Source organism: Gymnoscopelus microlampas, assembly GCF_963454915.1.
Source record: "Gymnoscopelus microlampas genome assembly, chromosome: 19".
Lineage (NCBI taxonomy): Eukaryota > Metazoa > Chordata > Actinopteri > Myctophiformes > Myctophidae > Gymnoscopelus > Gymnoscopelus microlampas.
Window position 1 is genome coordinate 1,776,018 of NC_139956.1, and position 22,153 is coordinate 1,798,170.

A 22,153-nucleotide genomic window follows, 5' to 3' on the forward strand; every position below is an offset into this window, starting at 1 on the left:
GCACCCAAGTATAGGACTTGGGCGTTACATTACATTGACTATTAAAAAACAACATAAAATCCTGCACAGAATGATAAAAATGTGTGATTATAAAGGCTGCTTGTTGACAGAGGAATGTGAATAATTGTGTTCAGACTGTGAGTCTATTGTTTGTTAATATAGTCGCTCAGTCTCTCATGTGATGCTGCTTTAATAAGGCTTTAGCTGTGTGGTTTAATGCTTCATTGTTGAGGCTTTAACTCTCTCAGTCTCTACTGGAGCCATGACCTCGTTTACACTGTCACCTCACCCATTTACAACCTTAAAGGAGTAGTTCACCCATTTACAACCTTAAAGGAGTAGTTCACCCATTTACAACCTTAAAGGAGTAGTTCACCCATTTACAACCTTTTAAATGATTAGTTCACCCATTTACAACCTTAAAGGAGTAGTTTACCCATTTACAACCTTAGGGCACGGTCCCACCGTAGTTTTATTTTACCTCTGGGGCAGAATCTGCCAATGCTTTGTCAATGCAAATGCGTGGATTCATGGTCTTGCAATGTTTTGACCATGAATCCATGCATTTGCATTGACAAAGATTCCACCCCAGAGGTAAAATAAAAGTGCGGTGGGACCGTGCCTTTTTTAAAAGAGAATTTCGCGTAACATTTTCTCCTACCTTTCTTATGATGGTCTGACATCCTAGGACAAGTGGTACAGTAGAACATTTCCCGGGTCCGCCCCAGTTACAAACCCACGCCTATGGGACTTATGGGGCTTTTTTCCCCCCCGGGTGAGATCTGATGTTTATAGTGTTAGAACACTATGCATCGTGTTTGTCCTGAATGTCGCAAAAGAAACACTTCCGGCGCCCCGCCAGAAGTGTTGCGATTTAGAGTAAACTTATGTCCAGTTGTATTGAGTATATGGAGGGATTACATTACATTACATTACAGTCATTTAGCAGACGCTTTTATCCAAAGTGACTTACAATAAGTGTATTCAACATAGGTAGGGAACGAAAACTACTAATCACCAGAAGTTTTAAGTACATTTCCTGCAAAAACAAGCAACCAAGAGTATACCTAGCACTAAGGTAAAAGTGCAATATATCAGCTACCTACTTTCTTAAACAGATGAGACAAAAATGGCAAAATCAAATGAGCACGAGCTAAAACAAATAAGTGTATCGACTAAACAAGATCCAATAAAACAAGAGTTCGTACAACTAGTTAACAACAAGTAGGCCAGACAAAGAGGAAGGGTAGTGTTTCCTGAAGAGGTGGGTTTTCAGTCTGCGGTGAAAGATGGGCAGTGACTCTGCTGTCCTGACATCAGTGTCTCTGCTGTGTTTAAACATGGAAACATAATATCTATCTACATGTTTGGCACTGAGACTATTGTCAGAGGATGTAACATTTAAGTGTGTGTGTGTGTGTGTGTGTGTGTGTGTGTGTGTGTGTGTGTGTGTGTGTGTGTGTGTGTGTGTGTGTGTGTGTGTGTGTGTGTGTGTGTGTGTGTGTGTGTGTGTGTGTGTGTGTGTGTGTGTGTGTGTGTGTGTCCTCTCTCTCTCTCTAGGTTGGAGGTTGAATTCCCACGCCCGCCTCTGTTCTCAGGATCTCTGAACTGACACAGCATCATCACATCGTGCCTGGTGGTGAGTGAGTCCTCCTACAGTACAGACACACAGAGGAGATAGTGTTGTATCTGTATTTATAGGCCAGGTGATGGACTTTAACCCATCAATTTTTAGATTTGAGCTAAAAAGCATTATTACATTTTGGGCTATTCAAAAATAGCAGATATACAAGCTCATAGCGCGGCACCGAGTGCCGTGCTATGAGCTTGTAGATCTGCTATTTTTGAAAAATCGTGAAAATGTGTGCAAATGTTTGAATATATATATTTTTCAAAGCGAACATTTTTAACTCAAATCGTTGCTTCTGGGGGGTCCCTGGAACAAAATATTTTGATGGGGGTCCGCGGCCAAACACATATAATTTTGGGGGTCCTTGACATGAAAAAGATTGAGCACCACTGATATAGAAACATACGTTTTTCAGAAAACTGTTGAGATTTAGGAGACATGTAGAATCAGCTTCAGGTCTCAATGGGTTAAGGCACATATCAAGGAGAAGAGGGTTAAAAAAACGTCCGTCACACACTGGTTTAAACCCATTAAGACCGGGAACACATCTGTGTCATTTTAAGATTTCTTTGGCTATTCAAAAATAGCAGATCTACAAGCTCATAGCGTTTTTCAATAAACAAGCCACATTCAAACGGCCATAGCTCTGGAATAGAGGATCACGGCCGGCCGTTTTCTTTTCCCGATTCTACCGGACCCTCATGTATGTAATGAGACGATCTCAGTGAGGACCCCCGTGTATGTAATGAGACGATCTCAGTGAGGACCCCCGTGTATGTAATGAGCCCATCTCAGTGAGGACCCCCGTGTGTGTATTTGGCCGCGGACCCCCATCAAAATATGTTGTTCCAGGGACCCCCCAGAAGCAAAGATTTGAGTTAAAAAATGTTCGCTTTAAAAATATATATATTCAAAGATTTGCATTTTCACGCTTTTTCAAAAATAGCAGATCTACAAGCTCATAGCGCGGCACTCGGTGCCGCGCTATGAGCTTGTATATCTTCTATTTTTGAATAGCCCAAAGTGTAAAATAATGCTTTTTAGCTCAAATCTAAAAATGACACAGTTCCAGGTCTTAATGGGTTAAGATGAAATATAGGCTACTGGCTATATGTGCAACGTTTCACTTGATCTTCTTGTCCAATAAGAATGTAGAATCTCAACCAGACAACTGGTGGTGTCTATGTGTTGACAGGAAGAGATAGCGCAGAGGGGAAACGGTTAAATCAGTGTGGGCAGTGCAGGCAGGGGGCAGCACTGTGGCCGTAGGGCAGGGTTTCTCAAAGTGGGTGCAGTGTCACCTTAGGGTGCCGTGATGCAAGTCCAGGGGTGCCGCATCACGTTGATAAAATATGGAATTCATCAGTTTAACCACTTAGACCCTCCATAGGGACCTGAGTTGCACTGTATTTGATGTGTTCTTTTTTCCCGTCTACTCCAAATCTCTTCGCCAAAAATAGCATATCTTACAAGCTCACAACGCGTCACGTTGTGAGCTTGTAGATCTGCTATTTTTGGTTAATGTTCCCCCCAGAACAGGGATGCCGGAGTGGTTAAACATCAAGTCTAAAGCTATTATTTTCAATCTGTCCTCCTAATGGAAACGGATATTCTCTCATGCTTTCCTTGTGTCATACTGTGTCTGTGCCCTAATGTGACATAAATGTAAGGTTTTATAATAATAATAATAATAAACTTTTATTTGTATAGCACCTTTCATGACATGAAATGCAGCGCAAAGTGCTTTACAGAGCAAGAATACAGTTACAGTTACAACCAATTTAACAATAAAGCAAACAAAAAATAAAATAAAATAAAAGCAAAAGCATAAAACATTAAAATAGGCAATACAGTGAGGACTTAAAAATCAACCAAAGAGTCAGCTAAAAGCAAGAGTGAAGAAATAGGTCTTGAGCTGTGCTTTAAAGCTATCGACAGAGGCTGCCTGTTTTAGGTGTAATGGGAGTTTATTCCACACTGTTGGTCCGTAAAAGCAGAATGCTGCTTCACCGTATTTTTTATATGTCATTTTAGGCACCTCGAGTAGGTCAGCACTTGAAGACCTGAGGGTCCGGTTTGGATCATGTCTCTCTAGGCAGTCATAGAGGTAGGAAGGTGCCAGACCATTTAGAGCTTTATAAACTATTAAAAGAATTTTAAAATCAATCCTAAAAACAACCGGGAGCCAGTGTAGTGAAGCTAGTACTGGAGTGATATGTTCTCTCATTCTAGTTTTAGTTAAAATTCTGGCTGCCGCATTTTGAACAAGTTGTAATCTGTCAGTTGTTTTCTTAGGCAGGCCAGAGTAGAGTGCATTGCAGTAATCAAGCCGAGAGAAAACAAAAGCGTGGATCAGCGTTTTTGCGTCGTCTAACGACAGATAGTCTCTAATTCGCGCAATATTTCTAAGATGAAAGAAAGCAATCTTGGTGACATGATTAATGTGTGCATTAAAATTCAATTCAGAGTCGATAATAACCCCCAGGTTCTTTACTGTGGTGTTACTTTCTACAGCCAGGTTACCAAGTCTACTTATTATTGATTCTCTCTGCTCACTGGAGCCAATTATGAGAATTTCTGTTTTATCCTCATTTAGCTTAAGGGGTGTCGTGGATGAAAACGTTTCTTTTTTTTTTTTAAAGATTTTTTTGTGGCTTTTTATAGCTTTATTGGGAGAGGGATAGTGAAAGTAGGCTGACAGGAAATGGGGAGAGAGATGGGGGAAGACACGCAGCAAAGGCCGTCGGGAACGGGACGCGAACCCGCGGCACGCTGTCTGTTAAGGGATTTCAACCAGGGTGCCTGGACCGCGACGCCACGGCCCAGGCCAGATGAAAACGTTTCTTACAGGGGTGTCCTGAGACTGGAAAGGTTTGAGAACCACTGCCGTGGGGAGTGTCACTTTTTGGAGGGGCACACCCTGGGGCGGCAGTGGCTCAGGGGTAGAGTGAACTGGAAACCGCAAGGTTCACAGTTCGATCCCGGGTTCCCCTAGAGTTAGCGTAGAAGTGTCCTTGAGCAAGACGCTGAACCACTAATTGCTCCTGATGAGCAGGTTGATGCCTTGCATGGTTTCCTCCTCCATCGGTGTATGAATGTGTGTGTGAATGGGTTAATGGCACAATCTATGTAGAGCGCTTTGGATAAAAGCACCATTTACTACAAATGCACCATTTACCACACGGCCAAGGAGAGCGGCCACGGCCGTCGTGGCCGTCGTGGGATTCCTGCCCTGGTTATGATTCAGAATTTTTGTTAGTGTATTTTTTCAGCTGCAGTATCATCTCTTAAGAGAAATAAATACATCTGTGCCTGTGGTCTATCCTAATCTGTGCTCATTACGTACACAACACTGATATGAACACCAGAGGATTATGAGGATTCAACCCCCCCCCCCCCCCCCCCCCCCCCCCCAAACCATCTCTTGTCTGTTAAAACATTTCCCACGCACTCGTAAACCCAGTCAATCCAGGAACACATCTACAAATGCCTTCTAAATCTATATAGCTCAAACATTTTCATGTCAAGGATCGACCAAAATTATACGTTATTGGCCGCCGACCCCCATCTAAAACATATGTTTTTCCAGGGACCCCCACCAAATGTTCGCTTTGGGGAAAAAACAATAAAAAAATATATATATATATATATATTCAAAGATTTGCACACATTTTCACGATTAAAAATAAATAAATAGCAGATCTACAAGCTCATAGCGCGGCACTCGGTGCCGCGCTATGAGCTTGTAGATCTGCTATTTTTGAATAACCCAAAGAAATCTAAAAATGACACAGATGCGTGGGAGCTGACCAGTACATCCACAGTCTGATACTGTTGGCCACTGAGCAGCTCCACTGAGCAGTTGGAGGTTCAGTGCCTTGCTCAAGGGCACTCCAGTGCTGTTGGGGGAGGGGTGAACGTTAGGGCTACTACATAAACACTGCAAGATATTTGGTCAGATTATGTTGTCGGGACCGTTTCTTTTTTGTCGCTCAAAACCCTCGATCTGATGCAAGACCTGGCTTTGCTCTCTGAGGTGTTGCTCTGTGTGTGAAAGGCTCTGTGAGAGGAACGGGCCGGGCTCGGCGATGTGTTTCTAGATATCTATCAGGTTTGACATTTGGCTCTGTCCCCGACTGGACATCATACAGTCTGTGAGGAGATCCATGCTACAGCCAATGAGAGCACAGTACCAGGAGGGTCGCTGCGTGCAGAGAGAGAGAGATAGATAGAGAGGGGGGAGAGTGTGTGTGTGTGTGTGTGTGTGTGTGTGTGTGTGTGTGTGTGTGTGTGTGTGTGTGTGTGTGTGTGTGTGTGTGTGTGTGTGTGTGTGTGTGTGTGTGTGTGTGTGTGTGTGTGTGTGTGTGTGTGTGTTTAGAATACACAAATAAGTGTATTCGATACTACTTATTAGTTTTATCTCGTGCTCATTTGATTTTCCTATTTGTCTCATCTGTTTAAGAAAGTAGGTAGCTGATATTTACCTTAGCACTAGGTATACTCTTAGTTGCTTGTTTTAGAAGAGAATGCACTTAAGACTTCTGGTGATTAGTAGTTTTGTTCCCTACCTTTGTTGATTGCACTTATTGTAAGTCTCTTTGGATAAAAGCTTCTGCTAAATGACTGTAATGTAATGTAATGTAATGTAATGTGTGTTAACAGACAGGCAGATGTATAGTTTGCCAAAAAGCATGGTGGCACAGATTTAAATAAAATAATGCTAAAAAGGATAACCCAGTCCCAGATATAAGCCCTCACGGCTTGTTTCCATTAGGTCCTGTTTAGAGAGAATTAAGAGACATACAGAGAAATAGATCATTATTTAATGTCAATCAATAGCGTCCTGTCTCTGTCTCGTGCATACAGTATATCACAGGAGCCGTGCACGTTTTGGTGAGTCGTCGGTTCAAATGAGTTGGAATAAAAACAAATATATGTATGGGTCTGGATAGCATCCTAGTGAACTATCCTACAGTGTGTGATCCCTTGTCTGAGATCAATCTATAGTGTGAAAACCACAACCATACAGTATATGACAAACAGCTGATTTAAACAAAGAGACTCTGTACGTACTGTAGTGTGAAATGCTTAACGATCAGATGACTCCCCGACCACTTTAAACGTCCTACAGTGTGTAGCTGCCCTTTAGTTCATTCACTTCCCCATCCAGAGTTTTAGTGCCGGTCCTGGAGAATCAAACCGACAACCTCTCTGTTAAAAGCACGCTCCTCTGGCCTTTAGGCCCAGTGCTTCTCAAAGTGAGGTCCAGGGACCCCCTTGAGGGCGTTCCAGTGGGTCCTCAGCAAAATGAATAATACGGTATTGGTCAGTCAGTTAGATCGTGCTACCATGCAATCTAACACAGTTTAAGCGTGTAGATCTGCTATTATAAAGGTGAAATACACATTAACATGGATCCAACATATTAATAGAAAAGATAATGTGTAAACAAAATAAAAAATAAAGAAAATAAACCTCCCTCTCTCTCTGTCTCTCTGTCTCTCTCTCTCTCTCTGTCTCTCTGTCTCTCTCTCTCTCTCTCTCTGTCTCTCTCTCTGTCTCTCTCTCTGTCTCTCTCTCTCTCTCTGTCTCTCTCTCTCTCTGTCTCTCTGTCTCTCTCTCTCTCTGTCTCTCTCTCTCTCTCTCTCTCTCTCTCTCTCTCTCTCTCTCTCAGGGTGAGTGGAGGTTGTCTTGCTGAGATGTCAGGGCTGTGACTGCCTCGTGTCCGTGTGTCTGTCTGTGTTGGACGAGAGTCCCTGACACCATGGCCACTGCAAAGAAGAGTGAGTAGTTATTATTATGTCTGTATATATATGTTGTCTACAGGTCATTAGAACTAGTAGTGGTTGTCACACATGTTTATGTCAAGGACCCCCACTTTGATATGTATTTGGCTGCAGACCCCCCCATCTGAACAGATTTTGTGTCAGGGATCTCTCTCTCGCTCTCTCGCTCTCTCGCTCTCTCGCTCTCTCTCTCTCTCTCTCTCTCTCCTCTCTCTCCCGTCTCCCCTCTCCCCTCTCTCTCTCTCTCTCGCGCTCTCTCGCTCTCTTGCTCTCCTCGCTCTCTCTCTCAGCATACCTGTCATATCTTGCTATGGTAGATATGTATTTTTAACCGTGTCTAAAAGTGTTATAGTGTGTAGTGTGACAGGACAGTAGACATAAAGTGTGTACTAGGAGAGGTAGGGTGTTCGTACAGGGTGACAGTACAGTAGACAGGGTGACAGATTAAGGACAATATGGTGGAGTGGGCTGTATATATGTCGTTGTATGTCCAAAAAACATACCTTTTTTTATTATTGTCTTAAAAACACGCTAAAGTCGTGAAAATAGCACATATACAAGTTCACAACGCGCTGCGAGGTGACACTTAAAACAGCCTATTAGACCATGATGAAAATCAAATCTGTCAGACTTCTCACAGAGCACATATAACACCAGAGTTGGCTGCACTTCACCGGCTGCCCATTACATCTAGAATAGATTTTAACATCTTTTTTTAAATAACTTATAAAGCATACATGGGCAACTGGCAGCCCGGGGGCCACATGCGGCCCCCACCTTCACTTAATGCGGCCCACAGGTTAATATCAGAATAGTGATATATTATTGATTTCAGCTGTTATGATTCCAAACATGCAAACATGACCCGCTTTAATTACTTCAGTCTGTGCTAGTAGTAATGACTAGTATTAACATTATATTGCCTTTTTAATGTCCAATGTACTTGTATTTAAGTTCATAAAGTTAACATGCATTTGAAAGGATTCCAATTCAAAAATAGCAAAAAAATGTATTCTGGATTCCAATTCAAAAATAGCAGAGAGCTTGTAGATCTGCTATTTTTGCTACTTTTGTGACATTTATCGTGCGGCGATGCGATGCGGTGATGCGTTTTTTTTTTCAATCGAACCCAGTTTGATTCGTGCGTCTTTTCGTATGCGGTAAAAACTGATTGACTAATCACACCCTGTCTGGAAAGGCCTTTACTGCAGTGTGAGATCTCTCAGCTCCTCTGTGACATGTAGGCCTTCTGGTTGGACCCCAAGACCACACTCTAATCTAAGGGATAGTTCTCCCCCAAAATGTCTTATGATTTTTTTGGGGTGAACTATCCCTTTTAACAAGGGTTAGTTTCCTTAACAATTCCCTCTTAATGGTCTGATTCCATAACGGTTTCCTTTAACCATTCCTATAGTGGGGTTCTAAATGGACCCTCACAGCTCTGTAACTCTGAGAGGGTACACATGGAACCTGAAATGAAAAGGTTTGAGAACCACCGGTATGTGTAATGGTATATCAGACATGAAGAATCCACATAACCAGCTCTGACAGTGTGATAAAAACCTGGTTCCAGAAACGCTTCCACAAACATGTGACGGAACTGATTCCTGTTCTGTCACATGTTTGATCTGGATCCCATCGATTCCTCTGGTTCCAGATACCAACCGTAAGAAAGGCTTCTACACACTGCAACATATCTGCTACGGGCTGAATTACACACAGAGAGACATAGTTTATTTATTTAAAGAGAGAGAGACAGAGAGAGAGAGAGAGAGACAGAGAGAGAGAGAGAGAGACAGAGAGAGAGAGAGACAGAGAGAGCAAGACAGAGAGAGCAAGACAGAGAGACAGAGAGAGAGAGAGAGAGACAGACAGACAGACAGACAGACAGACAGACAGACAGACAGACAGACAGAGAGACTGATAACAGACCGGTAGATGGATAGTTTGCAAAAAAAGGCACAGTGGCACAGATTTATTCAAAGGAATGCTAAAAGGATAACCCAGTCCCAGGGCTTGTTTCCATTAGGTCCTGTGTAGAGAGAGATAGAGACATGCAGAGAAATAGATAAAAAGATAATAGAGAAATAGAGTTGGTAGATCTGCTATTTTTTCTATTTTCTCTCAGAGAGAGAGAGAGAGCGCTAGAAAGAGAGAGAGGGGGAGGAGATAGAGGGCTAGAGAGGGACTCTGCTCTGCTGTACCCCGGGGGAAATGATGTTCTCCTCTGATTGAATGTAGAGTAGACATAATATTCAGTAAATCATGACACATGGATCGCTCTACCTTTGGTTGTAAAAACAAATGCTGAGTCAGTTTTTCTTGTCTCTATCCTAGAGGGAAAATAAAGAAAATACCCTGTGTGTTTCTCTCTCCACAGAGACTAGAGATGAAACCATGTATTATCATTATGACGGTTAATGATCAATACAAATATGTGATGATTCAAATCGCTGAATTGAGAATTGAGATTTTTGTGCAGAATATAGTTTTTGTAACGTTGTGAAGTGCACAGTGTTATACCCTGATACACCCCTAGCAGTGACACACACACACACACACACACACACACACACACACACACACACACACACACACACTAGGGGTGTGCCGATACACTAATTTCACGAAACGATACGATACGATATTTGGCTCACAACTTCGATACGATTTCGATACGATACGATACGCACTTTTTTTATTATGAAAATATATGGAGGAGAAAAAAAGAAAATGCAAACAAATAATTCTGTTTTTGCATTATTCAGACATGCAAACTTGTAGCTTTTCAGCTACAATAGCCGTTTTGAATCCAAATAGTATGACACCTGACCCGAAAAAAAAACATGTTGTCACTCTTTTCACTTCGGGGCCGTTTGCATGCCTGATTATTATGATTGTAAAAAAAAAATAATAATAAAAAAAAAAAACATTTAAAACATTTTTTTTTTTTCAAAACGATATTTTTTTTCCCCAAAACGATACATATCGTCGCGAAAACGTATCGCGATATATCGCGGGACGATATATCGGCACACCCCTAACACACACACACACACACACACACACACACACACACACACACACAGCAATCTGGACAACAGTCCATGACTGGCTCTCTCCATCTGTCCCCAGTCAGTCCGGTGTGACTTGGCGTCCATGTTGTTACAGGACAGACAGACAGACAGACAGCATGGGGGTCTGTACTTTCTAAACACTATTTAGGAAGTGTGTGTCCTGGACACACACACCAAAACACACACCAAAATGACACACAGTCATGATGATGTAACCTGTATGTCAGACAAACCCATCATTATGTTTATCCTTTTTTCTTACAAGATCAAAAGTAGTTTCATGCTCATATTGTTGTTTAGCCCCATGGTATTGAATATTGATCATTTTCATACTTTGTCTCCGTGTAAACGCAGAATAAGCTCTTATTGACTCGTTCGGTCAGTGTCACTAATGTGTTCTTTAAGTCCTATCTCTGTGTCATTAACACAAGCAGCTGGTGTTGAGTGGTTCAGTCTGTGTCATCGCTCTGTTCCTTGACTCAACGCTTTTGTTTTGACGCATTAATACCTGGACCGCATCTCTGTCACTTTTTGATTTGAGCTAAAAAGCATTATTTTACACTTTGGCTATTCAAAAATAGCAGATCTACAAGCTCATAGCGCGGCACCGAGTGCCGTGCTACGAGCTTGTAGATCTGCTATTTTTGAAAGATCGAGAAAATGTGTGCAAATTAATATATTTATATTCATTTAAAGCGAACATTTTTAACCAAATCAAATCTTTGCTTCTGGGCGTCCCTGGAACAACATATTTTGAGATGGGGGTCCGCGGTCTAATACACATCATTTTGGGGATCCTTGACATGAGAAAGTTTGAGAACCACTGATATAGAAACATCGGTTTTTCAGAATACTGTTGGGATTTAGAAGACATTTTGTAGAAATCGCCTTCAGGTCTTAAAGCACCAGTTACTTATTGTTGCAGCAGAAAGACAAACCAAACTAAAGCCTGTGGGAAAACATGTCTCCAAGGCTGACTGCCACACGCTGTCAAATCCTCAGTGTTCATTTCACTCTGACACGGTACAACATGGAACCCGAAAGGGTCCCGTTTGTACCCCCCCCCCCACCCCCATCTGTCAGAATATAACAGTATAACCAAAGGAAGGCTGTCTGAAAGAACATGACTCTAGGCCTGACTGCCACACACACACTCTAAGAATCCTGACTGCTCATTTCCAGTGGCGTAAAGTAACTAAGTGCATTTACTCAAGTACTGTACTTAAGTACAATTTTGAGGTATCATTACTATTTCCAATGTTCTGTACTTTTACTTCTACTCCACTACATCTCAAAGGCAAATATTATACTTTTTTGTACTATTATTTGAAAGCTTTAGTTACTAGTTACTTTGTAGATTTTGGATTATTATTACAAAACATACATTAACCTCTTCAGCCCTGTATACATTTCGGCCATTTGAAAAGAGCAGATCTACAAGCACACAATGTGTCACAAGCTTGTAGGTCTGCTTTTTTCAAAAGATTTGTATATACTTTCAGCTCCAGTAGAATTTATTGACCAAACGTTTGGAGCCATGGCTCTCCGTCCGGTCGCACTGGAGATGTGTGTGTAGTGTTTGGGCAGTCACTGACCATCTTTCACCGCAGGCTGAAAACCCACCTCTTCAGGAAACACTACCCTTCCTCTTCACCTTGCCTACTTGTTGTTAACTAGTTGTACGAACGCTTGTTTTAATTGTTGTATTGTTTTATTGGATCTTGTTTAGTCGATACACTTTTTAGTTTTAGCTCTTGCTCATTTGATTTTGCTATTTGTCTCAATCTGTTTAAGAAAGTATGTAGCTGATATATTGCACTTTTACCTTAGCGCTAGGTATACTCTTAGTTACTTGTTTTTGCAGAAAATGCACTTCAGACTTCTGGTGATTAGTAGTTTCATGTTGAATGCACTTATTGTAAGTCACTTTGGATAAAAGCGTCTGCTAAATGACTGTAATGTAATGTAATGTTTGTACCACACACACATACAGTAAATACACACCCACTGGTTACCTTGTTAATCAGCTACACAATAGAATAAAGAGGTCAAAAGTTCAAATACTCATGTTCAGCGTTTCCATATCCAATACAACAGTGAGAGAAAACAAACTAATCATCTACATAATCGGGTAGCTTACTCCTGGGAAACAAGACCACATTGCAGAGTTATACAAAGTGATTCATTTGGAAGTCTGTTTGTTCAGATCTCCTTCTCCTCTGGGACGTTTCTGTTCTGTCTCCTGGTATGTCAAGTCAAGTCACCTTTATTTGTGTATCACATTTAAAAACAACAGAAGTTGACCCAAAGTGCTTTCCATTCACAATAGCATCATAACGACCTCATAAAATACAACATAGTAAGAGAAACATAAAAGCAACATCTCATGCAAATACAGCATCATGAAAAGAACAGAAAAGAAATACAAAAAAAATACATTCAATGACCAGAGTATAGGCGTAGGCCATAAGTTCATTACCCTCAGACTGAGCAGAAAGCAATGGAGAAAAGGTGGGATTTAAAACCTCTCAATGTGGAGCTGGACTTAATGTGGTATCTGAGAGAGAGAGAGAGAGAGAGAGAGAGAGAGAGAGGAGAGAGAGAGAGAGAGAGAGAGAGAGAGAGAGAGAGAGAGAGAGAGAGAGAGAGAGAGAGAGAGAGAGAGAGAGAGAGAGAGAGAGAGAGAGAGAGAGAGAGAGAGAGAGAGAGAGAGAGAGAGAGAGAGAGAGAGAGAGAGAGAGAGAGAGAGAGAGAGAGAGAGAGAGAGAGAGAGAGAGGCCACATTGTGTTGGTCAGACATAACGTGCATTTTGCGACTGGGCTCTTTGGGAAACTGTGCCTCAGAGTGAAATGAGCACTCAGTGTTTTCTAGTGTGTGTTGTTGTTGTTGGCGGTCAACAACAACCCCCCCCCCCCGGTACAGTGTGAGCTTTAATGACGCACCCCGAGGTCCTTTAATCTCTCTGTGGGAGAAGCTTATTGGACGAGAGAGACGGCGTCGGAGCCAAGTCCCTGTGCTGACTTCCTGTTGATGGCAGTTTTGTTTCATTTAGTCTGCAGGGGGGAGGGGGAAAGGTCATAGGAAGTGTGTGTGTGTGTGTGTGTGTGTGTGTGTGTGTGTGTGTGTGTGTGTGTGTGTGTGTGTGTGTGTGTGTGTGTGTGTGTGTGTGTGTGTGTGTGTGTGTGTGTGTGTGTGTGTGTGTGTGTGTGTGTGCGTGCGCTTGTATTGCTACACTCTACTCTAAGTATAGTAGAATGAGAGAAGTAGACATTGTGTGGACTTTGACAGCATTAGTTACTTTTCAGCTTATTCCACGACCTTTCATGACCTGAAGGGTCAATGTAAGGTGTTAACACATTCACTGCCAGGTGTTTTTTAATGAATTCATCCGCTGCTGACCAGCCTTTTTTACCTTACATTGACGATCTTTGGAAAGCCGTGGGAGCCGCGACGTGTACACAGATGTAAACAAAGAGTGTCTGGGGGGAGGGGGAGGGGGAGGGTCTCCTCTATCCACCGGAACAAAAACATTTGACCATTGTGCTCGTTTTCACCTTTCTGTTTTCTCTGATTTGTTTCGCAGAATCTGGCAACACTGCTAGTGGCTCCCCATTGGCTTAGACCCGTTGCTCATTTCTCTCGCAGAATCTGGCAACGCTGCCATAGAGGCGAGAGGCGTGTCTACTAGTACCATAGCTTGGGAGGACGAGACCGCCCGCTCAGAGTATGGGACAGTATCCCCATTGGCTTAATGGACAGCCAATGATGAAAAAGTGTCGAGAAAGTGTTGACTAGACTCTAGTCTGTTCTTGCAGACAAATGAAAAGCGTTTCTGTTAGATCAGCGTTTCTGTTCTTAGACAAGCTGGTAAAAATGACAAATTGACAAACCGATAATGCATTATTATTATTATGTAGTAATGACTGCTTTAGACAAACAGCCACTTTAAAGAGTCAGAGCAGGCCTTGTGGTCATGTGTGTGAACTGCATGTCAGACCACATAAAGAGGCTTTTATCATCATCTCATTTGTAACATGTTCTCATTTAACTCAGTCTTCCACATCACGGTGCAGAGCCGTCAGTGTGATGATGTAACATCTGAACTCATTACTCTGACCCAGATCTGCAAAGATGTGTTTAATCCATCCTGACCGGGGGGACGCAGCTATGTGAGCTTGTAGATCTGCTATTTTATTAAGATATCTTTTTTTGCTATTACCATATTATTTGATACTTTGGACTATTCAAAAATAGCAGATCTACAAGCAGATCTGTTGATGTCCTCACACTTTTGGGCTATTCAAAAGTAGCAGATCTACAAGCTCATAGCTTGTAGATCTGCTACATTTGTAACTGAAATCTTTGCTTCTGGGGGTCGTCCCTGGAACTAAATATTTTACAAATGTTTGCTTTAAACAATGCACACATTTTCACGATGTTTCTTCAAAAATAGCAGATCTACATAGCCAAAGAAATCTAAAAATAACACAGATACGTTCCCGGACTTAATGGATTAATCTCTCTCTCTCTCTCTCTCTCTCTCTCTCTCTGTCTCTCTGTCTCTCTGTCTCTCTCTCTCTCTCTCTCTCTCTCTCTCTCTCTGTCTCTCTCTCTGTCTCTCTCTCTCTGTCTCTCTCTCTCTCTCTCTCTCTCTCTCTCTCTCTCTCTCTCTCTCTCTCTCTCTCTCTCTGTCCTGTGGAGGTCGGGTGGAGCTGGACGCATCATGCCTCGCGGGTCATTTCTGGACCCTGAGCTTCATGCTTCTCAAACTCTTTTGGCTCAGAGGGTCATCCTGTAAATAAACAGACACATAGATCTAAGGTGACACAGATAGATGTGTGACCGGATTGATTTGGTTAAAAGGCTCAGTGCTTGTACTACAGTCTGCTCATATTAAAGACGCACTGAAGTGACATTTTCGGTCATTTTATTTTGAAGGTTCAGCCCGAAACGTCGGCTCAACGACTCTAAACCAATCAGAAGGTCCCATCCCTTCAGGCTATGGGACGTTGGATCTCAATCACTTCAGCCGTGCTGGCACACGGCTAGTGTTTATTTACAAGTGAGAGAGAGACGGCCAGTGAAGCACGTTTGCTACTACCTGGCTTATTTCTAACCTATAATGTTTTCAGATACATATTTTAGTGTGCAGATGAAGTTTAAAATGAGTAATACACTCATCTTCAATGAGATTCAAAACGGAGTATCTGTAATTAAAATCAGCTGTGTTTGAAGAACGTGCAGCTATGGGAATCAAACAGGTGCATGTAATCAAGATTCATTTATATTCGTGAAGGCTGTATTATGTCATCACGCAGCACGTTTTCGTTTACAGGAAGTAATTAAGATTGGCTTTTTAGGGACTTTAGATGTAAAAATTCACAAAAATTGTTTTTTTTTTTCATTTTTTTTGGCATCTATTGTTAGGTATGCCCATATGATGACCACGGATATGCTCTAAAAGTGTGAAAAACATATTTTTCATTTCACTACACCTTTAATGTAGAAACAGGACTTTTACTTTGAAATGTCAGCAGTGTGTTTGTATGAATACTGGAGCCATTCACCTTGTGATTTGGTGATAAAATCCTTCTCTCTCTCACACACACACACACGCACACGCACACGCACACACACAGACTAATAGAGGTCATTAAACAGCTGCTACTTGTCCTGTACGGGCTGATTGGGCATAGATTGCTGATTAGCGTGTGTGTGTGTGTGTGTGTGTGTGTGTGTGTGTGTGTGTGTGTGTGTGTGTGTGTGTGTGTGTGTGTGTGTGTGTGTGTGTGTGTGTGTGTGTGTGTGTGTGTGTGTGTGTGTGTGTGTGTGTGTGTGTGTGTCAGATACAATCTTTACATCAAATACACACACACACACACACTTGTATTACTGAACTTGTGAGGACATCAACATTTTAAGACAGTCATTTCATGAATGCTATTTTTACTTGTTTTGTAATTTCTACCCCTAACCCTGAAGCCAAAAAATAGGCGATCTACAAGCTCACAACACACTGTGTTAAGCATTTGGCCTTCACAAGTATAGTAATACACACACACACACACACACACACACACACACACACACACACACACACACACACACACACACACACACACACACACACACACACACACACACACAGAGCAGATGTGATGTCCTTTGGCCATGCAGACTCTATTCAAAGTCACACAGCTGCTGTTAAAAAAACATCCAGTAATCCTTCATTAACATGTGTGGATCACATTCACAGCAGACTGGATCCTGTCCTACTGACTGGATCATTAACTCATTCACTGCCAGAGTAAATACATCACCCAGTGGCAGAGATTTTTTCGTTTTTCTAACTTTTTGAAGTTGTCACATAATATGTATCTCCGGTATGATGGGTCCCCTGATGGTTGCTGAACACGGAGGGTTTCACTGTGCTTCCACGAAAGAAGAAAAAATGTCATCACGACCGCCCGTTCGCTTGTTATACGCCGGTGAAAATAACATGTCTCGCCCCAAAAATACATAGTAAAACACAGGAGGCGAGATACGGGCGTTTCCCCAAATACGTTACCCAGGAAGTGAATGGAGGAGTAACTAGAAAATGTGCTCCTCGGAGCACAGGTCTCCGCCAGTACTGTTCCTGATTAATCCTGTCTTAAGTGTTACTTGATTAATCCTGTCTTAAGTGTTACTTGATTAATCCTGTCTTAAGTGTTACTTGATTAATCCTGTCTTAAGTGTTACTCCGCCATTTCTCAGCCATTTCGTGATTGCTCCTGTCTTACCTCACTTTGAAAGAGTCCAAGACTCTTTCAAAGTGACACATCTATTTATAGGCCGCTATACGTCATGCGTCTCACTAGCCAATCAGAGCACACTCTTTCAACGTATTGTCACGTGTCACGTGAGGCTTGACCAATGTTAGCTTGGCCGAGGGGGGGGGGACGGAAAGTGAAAACATAGTCCTGGCGGAGACAAATATTGTGATCACATGATCTCCTAGATCTCTGTGTGACTGAGCCTGACATGGTGGCTCATAGGATCATTAAAATGTGTGGATCACAGCAGACTGGATCCTGTCCTAACTTGACTGATATCGTGTGTGTGTGTCTGTGTGTGTCTGTGTGTGTCTGTGTGTGTGTGTGTGTGTGTGTGTGTGTGTGTGTGTGTGTGTGTGTGTGTGTGCGGGGTCCTCAGGTTCGACAAAGACGGGGGGCGTTCGTTTCTCAGAGGAGGCCGCCGTCTCAGCCCCCTCGGACCACGCCCCCTCCGGCAGTAGCCCCGCCTCCTCCCACGTTCACTTTGACGAGAAGCTGCACGACTCGGTCGTCATGGTGACGCAGGACGCCGACGGCAACTTCATGGTCAAGGTGAGCGTTATTTTTTTTTCCATTTTTTTATTGCATGTATTATTTTTATTTTATAAGATAATAAAAATAGCACACTCAAGTAGGCGAAGAGAATAACTTCACACCAGAAACAGACTTGTCAACATAGATAGAGTCAACAGGGGCGGCCATAGCTGAATGGTTAGTGAGCCCGCCTAGGCAGCCAGAGGCCCTGGTTGCCCCAGGTTCAATTCCAGGCCAGGTCAGCATATGTGTCGATGAAATGAAATTTGTCCCTGAGCAAGACTCTAAACTCCTAATTGCTCACAGGTTCTCATTGGAAACAAGACCGCAAGGACTTTCATGAACGACCTGTTAAAAGGAATTATCCTTATCCTTATCCTTAACAAAAATTGAAAGTGATGTCCAGCTACAATATTGTTTATTTCGTACCTGGAGTAAAGGCCTTTGCAGACAGGGTGTGATTAGTCAATCAGTTTTTACCGCATGCGAAAAGACGCACAAATCGAACTGGGTTTGATTGAAGAAAAAAAAACGCATCGCCGCAGCCACTTGCTGCACGGCAAAAAATTGGGAGCCGGTGTGCATGAGGTCATAGAGGACCCTGTGTTCATTTAAAAAATTATACTGTCACACCCTGTCAGCAAAGGCCTTAAGTGTGTTATCTCCACTGTGCACAGTGGAACCATGTCATTTGTTATAAAGTAAGACTCTGTTCTCAATATATCCTTTTCAGTCGCTTTCCATATGCGACGCAAAAGTGCTTGTGTTTGTTTTGGTAGAGACACGGCCAGTGCCGTAGACTGACTTTATTTGCCGTGGGTTTTTATATCAAAACGGCCCCTCATATGGATGTATCATGATATGCAGCAATTTCACTGCTTTAAAACAATATTTACAGTAACCGACTAAGGTAGTCTACTAGTCTAAAATTAAGGAAACAGTCAGGAAACAGCCACAACTGTTCACATTATCATTGTGATCCATATAAGGCCATTGACCCATTGAGACCTGGAACTGTGTCATTTTTAGATTTGAGCTAAAAAGCATTATTTTACACTTTGGGCTATTCAAAAATAGCAGATCTACAAGCTCATAGCGCGGCACCGAGTGCCGCGCTATGAGCTTGTAGATCTGCTATTTTTGAAAAATCGTGAAAATGTGTGCAAATCTTTGAATATATATATTTCTAAAGCAAACATTTTTAACTAAAATCTTTGCTTCTTGGGCTCCCTGGAACTAAATATTTTGATGGGGGTCCGCGGCCAAATACATATCATTTTGGGGGTCCTTGACATGAAAAAGATTGAGCGCCACTGATATAGAAACATACGTCTTTCAGAATACTGCTGAGATTTAGGAGACATGTAGAATCAGCTTCAGGTCTCAATGGGTTAAGACATTTAAAGGCTTAATATAATAATGACATTTTGTTTTAAATGCAGCTGAGACACTCATTGTCAAACTTCATTGTGTACTTGCATAATACATGGTCTTTTGGTCGCAAAAAAAAATTACCTAGTACGTCTACTTTGGATCTGATGGATAGGGTTCAGTGCAGACTGCAGACCAATTGGAAACACTTGGACCCTAGACCTGGCCGTAGTGTTGTCTGGTCCAGTGGTCCTGACATTATCACAATGACTGCTGCTAAATCCTTTGATCTTCGACGACCGCAACATTCTCCCCCTCCTCCCCCTCCTCAATACCTTCGGTTTTGGTCAAACTCCCCCCAACTTGGGAGGAACAGGAGGTTGTTTGTTTATAATTATTCACAATGAATCTTTTGGATTTGATGAGAACTCCCATGGTCGCTAGTTTGAACTGGAGTCGCGGGTCTATAACAACGTTCTGTTTCTTTTTCCTCGGTAGCTTTCACTGTTTTAAAATACTTTAATGATGCTTAAATATGCACACTTTGCAGCTGTTGCACAGATATCTCTTGTATTCCTCTCATCATGTTTTTGAGCTCCTGATTATTTTGTTTCCCCAAATTCGACTTGTAAACCAGGTGAATGAAATCACGTGTCGCTTCCAGGTCGAGCTATGGTGGTCGGAATGGATTAGAAGAAGAACGCTCGTCCCAAAACACGCTCGCCCCGGGTCTAATCCGGCGGCCTCTGTCCGCGAAACGAATGGGGGCGAGTGTGTTTTGGGGCGAGCGTTCTGGTTACCACCAGAATCTTCTCGTCAATGAGTATGAATATTATACCATTATATACTACATACACATTATTGCTGTACTATATTATACTATCATATATATCTTACACTATTATATGTGCCACTATTGTTACTGTTACTACCTGCACTGTATCTCTTTCTGTCTCTCCTCTGTCTCTCCCTCTCTCTCTCTCTCTCTCTCTCTCCTCTTTCCCCCGACACGGTCGAGGCAGAAGGCCCCCACCCTAGAGCCTAGTGTCTGCCTGACGTTTCTTCCAGTTAAGAGGGAGTTTTTCGTTGCCACTGTCTCAAACTTGCTTGTTCAGGGTGGGATTGTCGGGTCTCTTCTCTACATGTAAAGTGTCTTGAGACAACTTGTTGTGATTTGACACTTCAATAAAATTGAATTGAATTGAATTGAGTATTGCGGAAATAATATGAATACTATTATGGGGATATAATCCTATAGGGTACATAATATATTGGAAATTACAAAAATAAATGTAATAGCAGATGCCTTTACTGTGTAATATGGGCGGGGCGGCTATTTGTATTTATTAAAAGCATTCCTGAGCCGTGTGCGTGCATTGCAACATTGCATTATTTTCACCAGACATTTTTGGCTGGGTGTTACAGATTTGTTCTGCCGGAAAACCCCTGACTGTGATCACTAGACGTGACTCACGTCAAGCCCAATCTATGCTGCAAATAGCCGAGCTACAAGCTCACAGCGTTGTGAGCTTGTAGGTCTCGGCTTGTTTTCTACACGCGACGCCGTTGTGTGACAAACTATACATGTGGCTTCACACTCAAAGACCTGCTCTCTCTCTCTCTCTCTCTCTCTCTCTCTCTCGCTGTCAGACCATGAGTCACTTTGACAATGGACAGTAGTACTCACAGCACAGACTGTGTGTGTGTGTGTGTGTGTGTGTGTGTGTGTGTGTGTGGGTGTGTGGAGACTTGAATTCATGGATATTTTTTTGTTAATATAAATCTACAAAGTAACTAGTAACTAAAGTTGTCAAATAATTGTAGTGGAGTAAAAGTATTTTGCCTCTGAGATGTAGTGGAGTAAAAGTAAAAATATTGGAAATTGGAAACTCAAGTAAAGTAAAAAAAAAAACTCAAAATTGGACTTGAGTACAGTACTTGAGTAAATGGGGTAGTAGTAAATGAGGACAGTGGCAGTCACAGCAGAGACAGTGTGGGAGGCGTGTGCGTGCACGTGCACGTGCGTGTGTTCAGAGACGGTGTGTGTGTGTGTATGCGTCTTGCGTGTGCGTGTGTTCAGTGACTGTGTTTGCGTGTGTGCGTGTGTTCAGAGACAGTGTGTGAGTGTGTGTTCAGAGACAGTGTATGTGTGTTTGCGTGCGCGCGCACGCGCGTGTGTGTGTGTGTGTGTGTTGTTGTGTGTGTGTGTGTGCATTCAGACACAGTGTAGGAGTAGAGTGTGGGACGCTGCACATGCCACAGCTGTGTGAGAGAATAACTGTTTCTTGTTTTTACATCATTCTGGTGGTTCTTGACATGTAAAAGTTGGCGCACCACTGATATAGCAACATACTGTTATGATTTAGAAGACATTATTGTCTCCGCCAGGCCGAAAGCATGGCGAGAGAGTATGTTTTACCCTCCGTCCGTCCGTCCGTCCGTCCGTCCGTGTGTGTGTGTGTGTGTGTGTGTGTGTGTGTGTGTGTGTGTGTGTGTGTCCTGTCTGTGTGTTAGCAGCTAATCTCCGGCACTGTTGGCCCGGTCGCTCCGAAACTGTGCACACACACTCCCCGGATGCCAATTCAGAACCTCTGCCCCACATTTTTCACATGGGCCTGTTATAGCGCCACCTGGAGGCCGATTTGTGCAAAACCCATTTTTTTTACATTACTCCTATACAGTTTTTAACCAAACGTCATGCAAATCGGTACACAGTATCTCTATAGTCATGTGATCAACACGGATCTGTCCGATTCCCCATATTCCATCCTCATTGGCTAAGGTTGGCTTCCAAAATGTGCAGGATTGGTCCGTTTTGAACAAAATGCCTCAAATCATGAACGCAGCTTGCGATTTCCGTGAAATTTCACAAACACATTCCCACTAGGCCAAGGAAGAAATGCCACCCTTTTCACATTGGCCTGTTATAGCGCCACCAG

At 42.5% G+C, this 22,153-nt stretch overlaps 1 protein-coding gene across 1 annotated transcript in view; it reads left to right on the top strand.

Moving 5' to 3' along the window:
• The first annotated feature begins 1,560 nt into the window (after positions 1–1,560).
• adisspb (adipose secreted signaling protein b) overlaps positions 1,561–22,153 on the top strand; it is a 28,480-nt gene continuing 7,887 nt past the window's right edge. The window contains exons 1-3 of the mRNA XM_084042869.1: positions 1,561–1,639; positions 7,305–7,413; positions 17,689–17,861. Of these exons, the coding sequence (XP_083898995.1) occupies positions 7,395–7,413; positions 17,689–17,861 (192 nt within the window). The 5' untranslated portion in view covers positions 1,561–1,639; positions 7,305–7,394. The remainder of the gene's footprint in view (positions 1,640–7,304; positions 7,414–17,688; positions 17,862–22,153) is intronic.